Source organism: Rhineura floridana, chromosome 4, assembly GCF_030035675.1.
Source record: "Rhineura floridana isolate rRhiFlo1 chromosome 4, rRhiFlo1.hap2, whole genome shotgun sequence".
In the NCBI taxonomy this organism is placed as follows: Eukaryota; Metazoa; Chordata; class Lepidosauria; order Squamata; family Rhineuridae; genus Rhineura; species Rhineura floridana.
In genome coordinates this window covers 136,514,870-136,532,504 of record NC_084483.1, presented here as the reverse complement: position 1 = coordinate 136,532,504, position 17,635 = coordinate 136,514,870, and the positions used below count along the sequence as shown (strand labels likewise).

Below are 17,635 nucleotides of genomic sequence, written 5' to 3'. Positions count from 1 at the left end.
TTCTTGTTACATTTTTGTTTCCCTGACAGGATTTACTGTCAGAAAAGGTAATATGTGTTGTCCACAATCTGGAAATACCTCTGTTTTATCTCCTAATTTGTTTTAATCACACTCCAGTGCATTCAAAAGATAAGCATGGTTATCCATGTCTACCACAAGTACTTCAGGCTTACCACTCCCTTGCTTTTGCCATGGAATCTAGAATTGGGGTCAAGGAGAGGAAGAGGGATATGATTGGGGTTGTGTGGGGGAAGTGGCCAGCCTAGCTGGAAACCTATCCTCCCCCAGCAGCAGATCCTAGATCCCTCAGCATAAAATTATGGCAGCAAAATAGCTGTCCTTTGGAATTGATGGAGAACCCAAGAGGAATGTCTCCACACTACACCTTCATAAATGTGCCAGGCTAACGAGGATGAAGCATGATAAGGGCAAGGCCCTTCCTAAGCTTACGTGCCAAGCCAGAAGTCCAGAAGCGAGGTCAGTAGAGGTCCAGGTTCAATTGCCAAGGGGTCAGTCCAAGATAAGATTTAGGGAAACTAGAAACACACAAAGCCACGCCTGACATTGTAGTCAGCAACAAGCTGAACCCAAGGTTTGACTTTTAAGGAGCAGATTTGTCAGCAGGTGTGAGCCCTCAGTGTTTTGGCCTTAAGTGGACAGGCCTGCCTCTCTTCTGCCTGACCTTCTGCTGTCTATGTTCTGCAGGTGAGGGGGGAGTCTCCTGTTCACTGCCTGCGTCTGGCTGAAGGGCTTCAGCTGTGTCTGGGGTGCTCTGCAGCTGAGGGGGAGAAGGAGCTGGGTTCTCAGGAGTTTCCTCCGTTTCTCCTTCTGGGTCTGCTGCTGTTACTCCCGAGTCATCCTCGTCTGATGAGTTCTCTGATGGGGCCATGACACTGGTTCTTTCTCTTTCCCACAGTAAAGCTTGGCTCACCATTAGTCTTTCTCCTTCATCTCTGTAATAGTAATTAAGTGAATAGCCCAAACAAGATTATTAATCCATTCTTTTCTGTATTGGTGTTTCAAGCCACAAAGCTGTTTTGTTGCTCCTAATTTTAAATTTGTTTATATTTGCATGTTACCTTTAAACATTTTTTTCATTTATAAATATTATATTTCCACCTGCAGTGTAGTCCATGCTAAATTCCCCAAATTTAAGCAAGGTTTTCAAAGCTAATACAGTTCTGTTTGTGTACACACACAATAGCCTCCAGTAATGAAGGAGAACTGGAGGCTGAATAGCATTAGATTGACCTTAACTGAACACAAAGTTCTAGTTGTTTGCTTTTCTTACAGTTTCAAGTACATGAGAGAGGGGTTTTCCTAGATCAAAAGAGGAGACTACTAGTGGGACCTAAGTTTTCCATCATGACAAATGAGTGCAAAGTGTGTGGAGTGAAAGATTTTATATACAACTTTTGGATAGAGGTTCTGCACTTGGAGGGATACTTATAAGTAGTGATGTGTTTATTGGTGGTTGCAGTGCCTCGGGCATGGAGTTTCCTTTGCCAAGACTGTAAGATGGCTAGTTAGTGGACAAAATGGGATTTCCTAGAGGCAAAGTACTGGCTTATATTTAAAATGGCTGCAAAGCTGAACTCCGTAGTAACACTATATAAAAAGTGTGTTTTAGAGGTGCATCTACATTTCTGTTCCTTTGTTGTTCTTCTGTAGCATTAATCAAAGAGTAGCAACTTATTTAACACCCTGTGTACATGCTTGTGTGCAACATTCCATGGCTATGATGTAATACTAAGCCATGGCAGGAAGATAGGCTGCCTGTTTTATATTGTCTCTCTTATGTCATCTGAAATATTATGCCATGTCAGTTCTTAAGATGCTTTGGAGATGATGATACATTAATACATTTCTCAGTTGACATTCTTAGGGTTTGCTTGCAGATGTATGCACTGCCAAAAAGAAGTTTTCTACACATATTGTGGGCCAGATGAAATCTATTTGAAACTATTCAAAGACTGATTGGACTCTAGTAAAATGTTTCATTGCTGTGTTTAACAGCATTTGTTTCTCTTCATAAGCCCCATATTTTTAAGTGTGTCTTTTTGTGGGAATTCATTTGCAGAAACAACTCCTGGCATGTTGAAATGTCTTTCAACCAGCTGAGTCTTTCAACCAGCTACGATCACCAAATATCCTATTGGTAATAATCCCCAGTGTACAAAATCATGCCCTTCTGTTCAGATTTTGAAAAATACCTTTTGTAAATGCTCCTTCATAGTTTTTTCTCCTAATTGTCTTATATTTATTATTTATTAAATGTTTCTCTTTCTCTTCCTTAATCTTTTGTGCAGGCATGAAACCCAAAGTATTCTTTTAAAAAGCTAATAATTCTCAGGTTTTGACAAGATGACATATCAAACTAGATGAACACATTTTGTTAGTTAAAAGCTTTACAAAATCAGTCTGACACCCACCCTCAAATATATATATTTAGTGGATTGAATTCAGGCTTGCCTCTCCATGAACAGAAGGGATCCTTCCAGTTCTTGGAGAGAAATTGGGATTCAATGGAAGCTCCTCAATAGGGAAGGTGGGGGGAGAGGTTATTTTTGCTGATTTTCTCTTCTCCCATGTTGTACTGGAGGATCTCCAACACTCCACAGCAGTTTTTCAGAGAGCTGAAGGAGGAATCAATAGAAATTGCCTCCCTTCCTCCAGTAGGGAGAAAAAACTTCCATTTACAGAAGTATGCTTTACATATTAATAAACAGTCCAAGTGAACAAAGGCTGTCTGAAGGCCAAAACAGATGTGAATTTCTATGCAGTTTAAAAACAAAACTTTAAAGCAGGCCCTGAGGGATTTTGATGGTGATTGTATTTCTCCCCCCCCCCGGCTAATAGCAGCTTCAAGAAAAGGATTAATGGCCACAATATAATTTGTTCAGTCAACTTTTTAAAACAAACCAGTGTTACTAAACTATTTATTGAACACCGAGGAATTTAAATATTTGCTATTGGTCCTCTTGTTCATTTTCAGGCACTTTTCCTGATGTAATGTCAGAAGCTCAGATTCACCCAAACCCTGGGGATTTAGCCTTTTTTCTTTTCTTTTTTTAGTTCAGCTGTCTATTCATGAAAAGTCTTGCCTGCAACTTCAGTCCTTTTGGGAGGACAAATTAAGATCAACTGCAGCCCTAATTTAACATAGCCATGGAGTAAATTCACTTGCCTCCTGGCCTGCTGCCAACAATCCAGCTGAGTGGCCTGACCACATCTGATTGCATCTGGGCATGATGTCATCTTGATGTGGGTGAACCTAAAGGAGGGTCCCAACTGGGCTACAGGTGCAGGAGGGCTATGGGAAGTGCAGTGTTGGAGCCCCAAAGGGAAAGGGACTTAAGAAGCACCAGAAGAACTGGAATGATAACAGCAGAGCAGGAGAGACAAAACCAGGCGATGGAACAGATCAGTACTAGGAGGCTCCAAGTGCCTACCCCAACCAAGGAAGACCCAGTGTGGACCTTGTACAGGGAGACTGCATATGAGCTAAAAGGCCTAAGAACCTGTGGCCATCTGGGCCTCTGCCTGAACCCATGAGGCCTGCCCCGTGAGACAACAAGGAGGAGAAAGGCTTCTCAGTGGAGAGAGGAGGGAAATAGAGGGGCAAATGCTCCTACTTTGCTGAGTAACACCATGGGACTGAGTCAGTACAAATCTGTTCCACGTTTCTGTTCATTAAACAAAAAGACACAAAGTAACACATTTTGGGAGTTGGCTGTTTCTCTTAGACTTTTCCGTGAACATACACTGACAACAGAAGGCCTTGTATAACACATTAGAAAGACAAAGTTCACATGGTTTTTACCAGGGTAAAAATATAGATTAACTTGTCAAGAATAACTAACTTTGAGTTAAAGTTGGTCAAGCTAAAATGGTTCAGCTAGAGGGAATTCTGGGAGCTTGTAGATCCCTGGGATACTCCGCTGGAGAAGTCCAAGTGCCAGATAGGCAATTTGCTAACGTCAAGAAGATGCAGCTAAACCTTAACTGTTATCTCTTATCTGCTTCCTGAGATCTAAGTCAGGGAGAGTGGTATTGCAGATCAGGACCACTGGGTGGGACTGTCTAGCCCCCCTTATCTTCAAAGAAGGTGATCACGGAAGGGGCGCCTAGGATGTCTAGCCCCCTCTTATCTTCAAAGAGGGTGATCACAGAAATTAACCCCCCTCCCTGTTGCCAGCTAAACTCCATAAAAGTGAAGGGTGATCCTTCAGTTAGTTGTTCCCATTCCTGTTTCCTAATTCCATCTACTTCGACCTGCCTGACTTGCAGTTACTCTGCTGGGAACCAAACATTTTCTGAAGTGAGTATGGATAGGTTGTGGGTTTGTTATGTTCCATCATCTGTTTGAATCTCTCACTATTGTTATGCCAATGTATCTCTTGTTAGCCCGGTTGAGGGCAATTAGCTTTTAAGAAAACAGATGCTGCTTTCTTTTTGTATGTACCTTTCTTTTCTTTTAATTAAACTACCCTTTTATTAATGGTGTGTATTGCTTGGGACTAATGACTGTAAATTCAGTCTTTGATCAATGGATGCTACTGACTACTGTTGATTAGTGTGCGTTAATGCCCTAGAGCAGAGGGTGTAACAATAGGTCTGCTCTAGGATCTCAGTTAGCACTCTGAGGTCCCCTTCCACAGGGTAGGGAGCTAGGAAAGGGGTGGTGGCAGTTTCTACCATGGAACTAATTCTGGAAGAGGGAGAGTTTGCCTGGGAAGCAGTGACCCAAAGGAATTGGGACTGTTCTCAAAAGCAAAGAACCCCCTTGGGGTGCTGAGGTCAAGGGACCCCAGGGGGACAATCTTTGACACCATATGGTCCTAGTATTTGCTTTTCTGGGATTTTATTGTTTCATTTGGAAGCATTGCTTTTAGGTACATTGTTGGTGTGTGTGTATATATATATGGATGAGGGTGTGTGTGCATGAGTGATACTTAGATGTATGTTTTATTTATTATCTTTATATAAACTGCTTACAGATTGTTCTGGTATGGAGCAATATGTAAACATATGTAGTAAATAAATAATAGTTCCATTATCTTGTAAAAACTGGTTTATACAGAAGGCTGCAGTGTGTGTTAGCAACTGCTCTTGGGCAAACTGCTCAATAGCAAACCTACATTTCTCTTTTCCTCTCTACATTCTTTTGTCCACTTGCACAACATAATGCTTCGAAGATGCCTAGTCCTTTAAAGCCAGGATTGCCAGCAGCCACAGCTGAGCACTATAATGGCGGAACTTATAGTTCTCTCTGTCTTCTGCATCAGCAAGTCTTTTAGGCTAGCAGAGAGATGATAGGGGTGAGATTTTCAGAAGAGTAGCTGTGTTAGTCTGTTGTAGCAAAAACAAGCAATCTTCTGGCACCTTATGTTTTATGACATAAGCTTCCGTGGACTTCTTCATCAGATTCATAAAGGGTAATCCTGTGGGGGTATCGAGGAACAGGTTGATAGGGAAACAGACTGCAAATTGAATAAACAGTGAAGATTAGCTAAAAGCAAGATAGTCATGGTAGCAATACAAACATTCTGCCATAGGTACACACACACAGTGTGATTTTTAAAAAGAGTGCAATCTCTATTCAAGCCACATGTGACAGAATTGAACTGCCTGATAAATACTGTGCTATATTTCCCAGCAGCTATGTACAGTTGCCATTCTCTGCACACAGCTGACCCTTCCTTTCCCAGCTTCAAGTGGGACTGTACTTTTCAATTGTAATTTACACCATCAATTCTATAGAGGTTTATGCTGTACTATGTATCATTTTCCTGCATAAAAATCTGGATCAAAAACTTCCTATCCAAACTAGGCCCCACCTCCTATAAACAGCCAAGGCTTGCATATCACAGATTGGTTGATTTCTTAACCAAATCTATAGAAATCGTAAAAGATTATTTAAAAAATGGAACCAATTTCTGGTTTTTGTACAGGATGAAACTTCAGGTTACTTTACACTCAAAAGTTTAAAAAAGGACATTGTTAAAATAAAAGTTAGCAACATACGTCTATTTTCACACTCCAAACTAAAGTTTCTTGATTCCATGAGAGACAGATCTATTCAATTTACAGTTGCTTAAAGGAAGCACTTTGACAGCTAATGCCCGTTTCTGTGTTCCTGATAAAATGTAGGAACTTGATCCCATATAAAAGAAAGCAAATTATACTGTAGCCAACATGGATTTTTCACATTCTGCAATATTAAATTGAAAATACCCCCATGTCACTGTGCTACTTCCCATAATCTCATTTCAAAACAAAATCTCACAAAATTTATAGTCCTGAACTCTGAAATGCTTGCTTAACAACCCTTCAAAAGCCTGATTAACAGCTGTTTGGCTTGGCTAATCAGGGGGCCATACCCACACCAGACATGGCTTCCCCTAATGAATCCTCGGAGGTGTAGTTTGTGAAGGGTGCTGAGAGAAGACTCCTATTTCCCTGGCACAGCTCTAGGGGCCAGAGTGGTTTAACAGTCAGCATCTCCTTCCAGAGAATCCTGCAGATTGTAGCTCTGTTATGACCCAATTTCCTTCCCCTCCCTCCCCCCACTCTTCCCACTTTCCCCCTCCCAGCCCCTCCCCCGGGTCAATTATGCTTAGGAAAGGTTTCACCTTTCCTGGGCCTAATTGCTCAGGAGTAGATCTCATTGAACTCAATAAGCATGCAAATGATCGAATCTGCCCTCCCCTCCTCCTCCTTACTTAGAACAATACAATGACTCTTTTTTCAAAAGTGCTTATTTGATATACACTTGAATGCTATCTTTAATTACAAATTATTTAAGAATTCATCTTGTATGTGAACTTCTAGTAATTATTCTTTATGCATATTTGAATTGTTTTGGCATGATAAAGATCATTAGCTCGATTATTTCCACTAAAAGGTTTTCATGTTGAAGTTAGTACTGTATTAAAAGCCAATTGTGTTCCATTTTCTTCTCTTCTAGGCCCTTGATGAGCCTCCATATTTGACAGTAGGCACTGATGTGAGTGCAAAATATAGAGGGGCCTTCTGTGAGGCCAAAATCAAGACAGCAAAAAGACTGGTCAAAGTCAAGGTATGTATGTGTTTGGTTTTCAAATAGTATATATTTGGAGCACTCCAACATGTGGGTCTCGCAGTGAGGCATTCTAAGACTGGTGATTGAGTGAACTTCTTTCCTAGGAGGAAATGGTCAACTGTTGTTCTTTTCCAAAGATTACAAAGATTAGCTTCGTAATATTTTCTTAGATCACTTTGGGGGTGGGGGCACCAGTCATAGGCAGCACCAGTTATAGCATTAGGTTTTTTTTAAAAAGCAACACCAAAAGATATAAGTTGTGTAATTTTTTAATATCTCTGCTGAATGTCATCATCCCACTAATATATTTGAAAATAAAGGAAGTCAATAGCCCTCTTCAAGTGCTCTGATTAAGGGCTAAGGGGACAGGGCTTCAGGGATAACTATAACAACCTCAACAGTTTTTGTTACCCTCCACAAGTTGGAAATTCTGAAGTGGGAAGCCCCCTGAATTCATGGATGCTCCCGTGTATTTTAGAAATCTGCTTTTATAAAATATCACCTGTATTAAGGCACAGTACTGTTTGCTAACAGTTTAGTTCATCAGTTAAATCCAAACCTCCCACTCATAACAGTCATGTTTCATGGAATTCCAATTTCCTGCATATAGACAGAATCATCATAAAAACACAGAATGGTTTTCATAGAATCATAGAATAGTAGAGTTGGAAGGGGCCTATAAGGCCATTGAGTCCAACCCCCTGATTAATGCAGGAATCCAACTGAAAGCATACCTGACAGGTGGCTGTCCAGCTGCCTCTTGAATGCCTCCAGTGTTAGAGAGCCCACCGCCTCCCTAGGTAATTGGTTCCATTGTCATACAGCTCTTACAGTTAAGACATTTTTCCTGATGTTCAGTTGAAATCTGGCTTCCTGTAAGTTGAGCCCATTATTCTGTGTCCTGCACTCTGGGACGATTGAGAAGAGATCCTGCCCCCGCTCTGTTTTACAACCTTTCAAGTACCTGAAGAGTGCTATCATATCATATCTCTCCTCAGTCGTCTCTTCTCAAGGCTAAACATGGCTAGTTATTTCAGTCTCTCCTCATAGGGCTTTGTTTCCAGTCCCCTGATCATCCTTCTGAACCTGTTCCAGTTTGTCTGCATCCTTCTTAAAATGCTTCTTTATGTCCCTGTCTACTAATTTATTTATTTATTTTATTTATTAAATTTATATACCGCCCGACTAGCGATAGCTCTCTGGGCGGTGAACATAAAATAGTATAAAAATACAATGAATAACAAAATAATATTAAAATACAATCAACAATACAATAAACATTATTAAAATTAGATCAATGTAACTTAAAATGCTTCAGAGAATAGGAAGGTTTTGACCTGGCGCCGGAAGGAAAGCAGAGTCGGCGCCAGGCGTACTTCCTCAGGGAGACTGTTCCATAGTTCGGGGGCCACCACTGAGAAGGCCCTAGATCTTGTCATCACCCTCCGGGCCTCCCTGTGAGTTGGAACCCGGAGGAGGGCCTTCGTAGCAGAACGTAGTGCACGGGCCGGTTCATATCGGAAGAGGCGTTCCGCAAGGTATCGTGGTCCCGCACCGTATAAGGCTTTATAGGTTAATACCAACACTTTGAATCTAGCCCGGAAACATATTGGCAACCAGTGCAAGCTGGCCAGAACAGGTGTTATATGCTCGGACCACTTGGTCCTTGTCAGCAATCTGGCCGCCGCATTTTGCACTAGTTGTAGCTTCCGAACTGTCTTCAAAGGTAGCCCTACGTAAAGCGCATTACAGTAATCCAAACGTGAGGTTACCAGAGCATGTACCACTGATGTAAGGTCCTCTTTACTCAAATAGGGACGTAGCTGGGCTACCAACCGAAGTTGGTAAAACGCATTCCTAACCACCGAGGCTACTTGAGCCTCAAGTGAGAGGGAAGAGTCTAAAAAGACTCCCAGACTACGAACCCGGTCCTTTAGGGGGAGTGTAACCCCGTCCAGGACAGGGTATATATCCACCATCCGATCAGAGAACCCGTCCACCAACAGCATCTCAGTCTTGTCTGGATTGAGCTTCAGTTTGTTAACTCTCATCCAGTTAATGCTTCCAAAGTGGGAGAGTTGGAGGAGAAAGATGCAAGGAGACATTCTATATTTAGTTATTTAGATATTTAGTTATAATTAGTTATTTGACTGCTAGTGGTATAGTTTGCAGCTACTGTTTGTCCTGGCTCACTCCTTCAGAATCAGACTCAGGATCACTGAAGTGTTTTTCCCAGTTACTTTTAATGTGGAACTTAACTCTAGAGCGGTACATAGATCAAACTGCACGTTACACAGGTCTCTGATTTCCTAGGCATTTCCTAGGCTTTTCTAAGCACTACCACACAAGATTTATTTATTTATTTATTGTTTGATTTATATCCCGCCTTTCCTCCCAGCAGGAGCCCAGGGGGGCAAGATGTCGCAATGGACATGCCCCCTGAGACCCCTTAAGTAGTCCCAGGGTGGGCGCATTACTTCCACAGGAACTGTCTCCCAGACCAGGATTGAGCCAGCAAGTTGGAGGGCAGGCTTAGTCTGTTTGCGCCACTGCAAACGGCAGTTCATCCTTGGCGATACAGGAGGAGGCATCTTGGCTTGTTCTTTCCTAGACTCCTCTTCCTCTGACTGCTCCAGCACTAGAGGTGGAGTTGGAGGTGGTCTGGGAGGCAAAGCTGAGTAGGAAGGTATGGTGATCTTCAGTTACAGCCTCATCTACCTCTGCCTGCACCTCAGGGGCGGGGCTGTCGCCGGGCAGACTACTGGAGTCTTCAGTTTTACCTCCCTCCCTTTGCAGACCGTTAGGCCCCTCCCCTGCATCCCAGTCCTCCTCATCATCTGACCCACTCTGCCAGGAGTTTTGCACAGGGCTCATGACCCTGTCAACTGCTTAAATTCAGTAGCTGTACACCATGTGGAGGCTTGGAAAGCCTTTTTGGTAGTGGCACCCCGATTGTGGGGCGCTCTTCTCTTAGTGATATGTTTAGCTTCTGTTCTTTTCTCATCATTCTCAACTTGAAGCCTATTGATTTGCCCAAGCATTTACAGAATGCTAGCTTTAATTATTGCTGGAGATTGTATCCCATTCTTCTTTTAGGGTCTGTATTTTAAAGATTTGGGTTTTAATCATATTTGTCTTTCTTGCTCTTGTTAAGTGTTTGTTTAATTTGTATTTGTATTGTACCCCTCCCAAACATTGGTTATAATGACAGGTGGGCTAGAAATATTATAAATAAATGAATGATAAAGATAGCTATACTTGTCCTGCTGCAATGATCCTTTGATTTGTGTATTCTAGGTAACATTTAAGCATGATTCGTCAACTGTGGAAGTTCAAGATGATCACATAAAAGGCCCTTTAAAGGTAATACATTTGAATGATTAGCTGAAAAAATTATTGTAAAGTTAGATGCAATTATTGAACAGTCCAGCAATGCAGCATCAAAATTGTCTTCTGAAGCATGAAAATGTATTGTTCAAGCAGGATAGAATGGGTTGGGATCCAAAGGCTTACACAGTATTCTGGCCTCCCCTTTGCTGCAGTTTCTTGGGCTCCCCTTCTCCACCCCAGAAAAGCCACTCTAGGGGACAGTGCAGAATGGTGTGCAATGTGTGTGCCAGGGATTGGCAACACACACTACAGTGTACATGTGAAAGGGCCTTCTGTTCACACATGGGCCTCTTTGGATCCCAGATGGTGTCCTGTGCAGTATCTTGGCATAGCTTAAGTCGCACCTTTTCCATAGGAAGTGGGCCATCACTGTGGGAAATAGTTCCACCTATCGTGCGAAGGCAAGAATGTTTTTGAAGTCAAGACTAGGGACGTCATGCCCCTCCCACTCTCCAGTTCATTCTTGCCTTCGTACGAACAAGATTGGAATTTTCATAGCATTTAGCTAAGTCTCGTATCTGTCTTTAAATCCTTTCTCTTTTTCTGTTTGTGTTTAGCCTCTGAGGGTTCCCTCAGGGACCGCGGCTGCGGCTTCCTCACCCTTCCCTCAGAGCTATTCAATCTATTTTTATTTACTTGACTGGGGGCTCCCTCTGAGACCGCGGCTGCGGCTCTCTTCGTTTTGGCAGTTTCTAGCCCCCCCCCCTCAGTTGTCTCTTTAGCCAGGGGGCTCCCTCGAGGACCGCGGCTGCGATTCTCCCCTTTTGATCGCTTCTGATCCTGATCGCTGTTAACCTCTACCCCCCCGATCGGTTGCCGCGGCTGCGGCTTATCCGATCTCAGCGGGAGCTTGCAGCTGCGGCTCCCGCCGTTAACCCTCTGCCTCAGATCGCCCTCGCAATGTGGCTTAAATCCCACTGAGGGCTTTACAGACCGCGACGGCAGCTCTCTCTGCGGTGGCTGCCGTTTTTCCCCCACCTGTTTTCTCCGGGGATTTTTTGGAGCCGCTACTGCGGTTTTTGGCGAGATCGGCTGGGCAGCCCTTCCTCCAGTTCGCCTCCGACGGCCGCCATTGCTTCTTCCCTCTCTGCCTTTTTTTCCCGCTTCTTTTTTCCGGGCGCCATTTTTTTCTTTCAGAATTTGAATTTCCCGCCCTTTTTGTTCCCCTTATTATCGGATACCTCCCCTACAGACTATCTATCCGTACGTTTGTGTATATGTGCTGCTGACTAATTTACACACAACTGATTTACACACTTTACTGTGGCTGTAATCATAGTGGCTGAATTATATTATCAAGGCTGGAGCTCCAATCCTAGTGGGCTGGATTGTATTATCAAGGCTGGAGCTTTAATCTTAGTGGCTGGATTACATTATCAAGGCTGGAGTTTTAATCCTAGTGGCTGGATTACATTATCAAGGCTGGAGCTCTAATCCTAGTGGCTGGATTACATTATCAAGGCTGGAGCTTTAATCCTAGTGGCTGGATTACATTATCAAGGCTGGAGCTTTAATATCAGTGGCTGAATTGTATGAAATCTGATTTACATTACATATCCTGCCCCCTATGGGGCCGTGAACAAGCCAAAAACCCAGCCTACAGCACTAATCTGAGTGTGCCTACTCTAAACAGCCTATATTATATTAACGCTGATACTTCTGTGCATTCTGCCCCCTCTGTGGCAGTGCATTCGCCATCTGCCAGTGTATCCTACCCCCTCCGTGGTAGTACGCTGTGCCAGTTCGGGTCTTTACATCCTGCCCCCTCCGTGGCAGTGTACTGCACCCAGGTTCATATAAGATGGCAGAACAGCCAGGCATGTCACCATCAACACACATGGTGCCAGATCAGCCAGACATGCCACAATCAGCCAAGCCACAACATCCTAACACGTCTAAGACCAGACATGCCAAAGCACTGGCTAAGACAAAACATCTTTCCAGCCATAGTAAACCAAAGCGCCCTCGTTATGTCTCTGTGCCAACAACTACCACAGCACAGACACACATAAGTGATATTTTCCATTCTCCTGCTACGGCCTCTGATGAGGAAGAGTTTGTTGGCTTTCCCCCTCACGGTTCGCCTAACGAACCTACCTCTGGCTTACCGCCTCAGACATCTGTTCCAATAGCCCACCAGGCACATACATCTCACACATCTGGTCTGCAGCTGTCTCCTGATTTCCTCTCCCAACTCCAAGCCATGCTGGCTTATTTCACACGAATGCAGTCACTACCACAGGTTCCTGCCATACCCCCACTCAACATGGACCAACGTGCGTTCCATGCTGCTCATCCTTCCTGCTCACCAGATCCCTTTGATGTAGCCAGAGGCAGATGTACGGACGAAGCCTCGTATGCGGAGGAGTTAACTTTCACTGACCATGTTGAAGGAGACGACTGGAGCGACTATTCAGATCATGAGGAGGATACATCGTATCGCTTGTTCAATACCTCAGATTACCAACCGCTCGCACGTAGGGTACTTCACACCCTTGGTCTCCAGACTGCGCCTTCAACTTCGTCCGCTCCAGCTCTCAAAGGGGCCAAGGTCCTCAAATCCCCTGTACCTACTGAACACTACATCCCGGTGCCGGACCCAATTGCCAAATTAACTTCCGAAGAATGGGCCCACCCACTCAAAGCTCGACGCTCCAAGAACATGGCTGACAGACTTTACGCCCTAGCCCCAGACTTTGCCACCAAGTTAGATGTCCCTGGCATAGATGAACCGATCGCTCGCCTCGTTTCACGATCTATCTTGCCCAGGGAAGGGGAATCCCACCTAAAAGATACTACTGAGCGTCGAATAGACTTCGCCCTCCGCAAGAACCACGAGGCCACTGCCCTAGCCATGCGTGCCTCCGCCTCAGCCTCCATCTTCTCCAGAGCATCTATGATGTGGCTGGATGACCTTCTAGAGGATGATAACCCTGATCCTGTCGCCTTCAAAAGAGCACTATTGAAATTACGTAAGACAGCAGCCTTTGTGGCCGATGCCACTTTGGATGCCACCCAATTAGGGGCACGAGCCATGACGACTCAAATAGTCGCTCGTCGTACCCTCTGGCTTCGCCACTGGCAAGCTGATTCAGCGGCCAGATTGAACCTGTCGAAGGCTCCTTACTCCGGATCTCTACTCTTCGGCGAGGAAGCTCTAAAGGCAGTTCTGGTTGATCCAAAAGACGCCCATAAACCGGTTCTAGCCACAGTCAAGAACATCGACCACAGGCCCTTCAGGCGATTTCCCTCCTTTCATTCTAACCAGCCTTTTCGAGGAACGCGGCCAGGAGGACGAGGCCGCGATTTCAGACCCTATGATTCCAACACATTCAGGGGTTCCTGGAACCGACGCTTCCAGGGCAGAGGTCAGTACCAAGGGCGCAGGGGCAACTCATCGTCCTCATATAGGGGAGGTCCTCGCCTACACAAGTAGTATTAACGCCATCCCCATAGGTGGCAGATTACTTAATTTTGGAGATCGATGGCTGCGCCTTACTACAGTCTCCTGGATCAGGGACCTCTTCACTTATGGCTATACCATAGAGTTCTGGGCAACCCCATCAGACAGATTCCACCCGTCTCCTTGCCCAAGGGCACCAGCCAGGCACAACATCATGCAGACAGCTATACATCACCTCTTGCACATAGCGGCAATAGAGCCAGTTCCCACAACTGAGAGATCGGAAGGGGTGTACTCCCTCCTATTTGCTGTGCCAAAACGAGATTTATCTTGGAGGGCGGTATTGGATCTCAAGTTTGTCAACCGTTTTGTAACATACCGCAAGTTCAAAATGGAATCTCTCCATTCCATTACCGAGAGTCTGCATGAAGGAGACTTCCTGGCTTCTATCGACCTTAAGGAAGCGTATCTCCATGTACCCATTTGCATAGCCCACAGAAAGTTTCTTCGGTTTGCTTTTGGCCACCAACATTTTCAATATAGAGCGATGCCTTTTGGCCTCTCCTCTGCTCCAAGAGTATTTTCCAAGGTGCTACTCATCCTAGTGGCTTACCTTCGGACCCAAGGGGTTCATATCTACCCATATTTGGATGATCTGCTCATACGGGCCAAGTCTGAAGAGCTGGCTCATCATCATTTAATGATCACCCTCAATGTTTTGCAGACCTACGGCTGGCTTGTCAACTTCGACAAAAGCCATCTCCAACCAACCCAACGCCTACTACATCTTGGGGCAATGTTGGACACCCTGCAGGCAATGGTCTTCCTGGCTCCAGATCGCATCACTGCCATCACAAGCATCGCAAGGTCCCTGATGCAACAAACATCCGCAGACGTCATGCTTCTCGCCAGAGCGCTCGGGATGTTTATCTCCACAATCCACATTGTGCCCTGGGCTCGAGCTCACACTCGGCCCCTTCAGTGGACTCTGTTGCCTTTTCAAAAAGACATTGCCAGCTCCAACCATCGCAAAGTTCGTTTGAGCCCCGCTCTGCGCCTCTCCTTCCGCTGGTGGACCAAGGTTCAACACCTCTCCAAGGGCACGTCGTTCAGAGAACCCCGCAGAACCGTCGTGACCACAGACGCCAGCCTCATAGGTTGGGGAGCCCACTGCAACTCCCAGTACGTTCAGGGGGGTTGGCCCAACGCAGAGCAATCTCGAAGCATCAACTGGCTGGAACTAAAGGCTGTCCACTTGGCTCTATGTCATTTTCAGTCTCTGTTCCCTTTGCATCATGTGCTCATTCGAACAGACAACACGTGTGTAAAATCACATTTGAACAGACAGGGGGGCACCAGGTCTCGTCCTCTGCAGGACTTAGCCTCCCTCATCTTTGTCTGGGCAGAACAACATCTACAATCCCTGAAAGCAGAGCACCTCAGAGGGATATGGAATGTGACAGCAGACTGGCTCAGCAGACAACAGGTCTTCCCGGGAGAATGGAAACTTCATCCAGCCATTTTCCATCGTCTCCAGTGTCGGTTCGGCGCCCTCTCAGTCGACCTGTTTGCTTCCAGTCACAATTGCCAGCTTCCAAGGTACTTTGCTCGATACCTGGACTCAACAGCAGAAGCAGTGGACGCTCTGACAACACCGTGGCCAGACGGTCTATTGTACGCCTTTCCTCCCATACCATTGTTAGCCAAAACCTTGCGGAAGGCGCGAACCGAAAGGGCACAGCTGGTTCTGATAGCACCATTTTGGCCACGCCGACCGTGGTTCTCAGATCTTCTGGCAATGTCAATGATGGATCCTTGGACACTTCCAGTAACGCCAGACCTCCTATCCCAGGGCCCAGTACTGCACCAGGACCCTACTTGGCTCAATCTAACAGCGTGGCGTTTGAACGGAGACACTTGAGGTCAGCTGGACTGTCTGACGCTGTGATTGATATTATTTTGGCCTCGAGAAGACCATCTACCACTCGCATTTATCAACATACCTGGGTGGCTTTCTCCAAGTGGTGTCAGTCCCACCACCACGATCCATCCCAGGCCAATGTGCACCAGGTGCTCCAATTTCTCCATAGTGGCTTTATGATGGGACTTCGACCCAACACTCTACGTCGACATGCGTCTACTCTGTCATCCATTCTCTCAGTGTCCTCTCCTGGAGATCATATTTCCTCACATCCGTTCATCAAACGTTTTTTGAGGGGAGTCGCCCTACGTTCTCCGGCTGTTGTCCATCGGTTCCCCTCATGGAGTTTGCCGAAAGTTCTGCAGGCTTTGCAACGCCCTCCGTTTGAACCCATCAAAACTGTGCCCCTACGCATACTGTCCTTCAAGGTCCTGTTTCTGATTGCAATCACATCTGCCAGACGCGTTTCGGAGTTGGGCGCATTGTCTTCTGCTAGACACCTCTGCGTCTTCCATAAGGACTCTGTTGTGCTGAAGACTGACCCTTCCTTTCGTCCCAAGGTCGATTCAGTTTTTCATTGCAACCAGGACATTGTGTTGCCTTCCTTTTGCCCGGATCCTACCCATCCTCTTGAAAAGGCTTGGCATTCGTTAGATGTCCGGAGGGCTCTCAAGACCTACCTGTCTAGGACCCAAGAGATTCGACGAACGGAGTCTCTGTTTGTATCCTTTCATCCAAGGTCTATGGGGCATAAAGTATCCAATCCTACCTTATCCCGTTGGTTAAGGGCATGCATTACCTTAGCATATGAGTCCCTGAAGCTGCCAATTCCTGCTAGTATAACAGCTCATTCTACTAGGTCAGCTGCCACTTCGGCTGCTTTTGCTACTAATGCTCCTGTTGCCGATATTTGTAGGGCCGCAGTCTGGTCTTCCCCACACTCGTTTATAAGACATTATAAAATTGATCGTTATGCCTCTGCTGATGCTTCTTTTGGCAGACGAGTGTTGCAACAGGTTCTTAATGAGGATTAACATGTGGGTGGTCCCTCCCTATATGGGTTGCTTTGGTACATCCCACAGTGATGGCCCACTTCCTATGGAAAATGTACCATTGGTCTCACCTGAAAGGTGATTTTCATAGGAAGGGGCCATCACGACCCTCCCAGTTGGAGGATGACTAGCGATTTTATCAATGGGTTACATGTTATTGTTTCCATATTATATTTAAATGTAAGAGTGAAGTCAAGACTTTTAGTTCTGTTATGTTATGAAGTTATGTTAGAGTCATGTTGTTATGCATGTGACTATTATGTTATTTTCCTGGCGGGCCTGTTGGCCTTGTTCTTGTATTTTTAGATATCTCTTTTAGACTTGCTACGAATGAACTGGAGAGTGGGAGGGGCATGACGTCCCTAGTCTTGACTTCAAAAACATTCTTGCCTTCGCACGATAGGTGGAACTATTTCCCACAGTGATGGCCCCTTCCTATGAAAATCACCTTTCAGGTGAGACCAATGGTACATTTTAGTGAAGAAAGGTTTAGGCCAAGGTCCACTGTGCTACACAGAGTCATGCAGGGGAACTGTGTTAGTCTTTCAGAATTTAAGCCTTTCCTCCCCACCACTTCTTTGAACAGCTGGACCCCATCTCCTATCACAAACTGCTTTTGAAATACCCCTCAGTTTGAAAAAGCATTTTGCCATGTGGTGTGGGGCTGCTGTTCAAGAACAAAAATGTATTGAGCTCTCTTGGAACTAGTTTCATAGTTCTTTGGATGATAGACCATTACCAAGATCTTAAGCACCCTTGCTGGACAATAAGTCTAATTATATCTA

The 17,635-nt window shown here is 45.1% G+C and overlaps 1 protein-coding gene across 5 annotated transcripts in view; it reads left to right on the top strand.

The window, feature by feature from the left end:
- ARID4B (AT-rich interaction domain 4B) overlaps nucleotides 1–17,635 on the top strand; it is a 141,278-nt gene that overhangs the window by 46,513 nt on the left and 77,130 nt on the right. For all 5 annotated transcript variants that reach the window (XM_061624525.1, XM_061624524.1, XM_061624528.1 and 2 more), the window contains exons 3-4: nucleotides 6,971–7,081; nucleotides 10,382–10,447. In XM_061624525.1, the coding sequence (XP_061480509.1) occupies nucleotides 6,971–7,081; nucleotides 10,382–10,447 (177 nt within the window). The remainder of the gene's footprint in view (nucleotides 1–6,970; nucleotides 7,082–10,381; nucleotides 10,448–17,635) is intronic.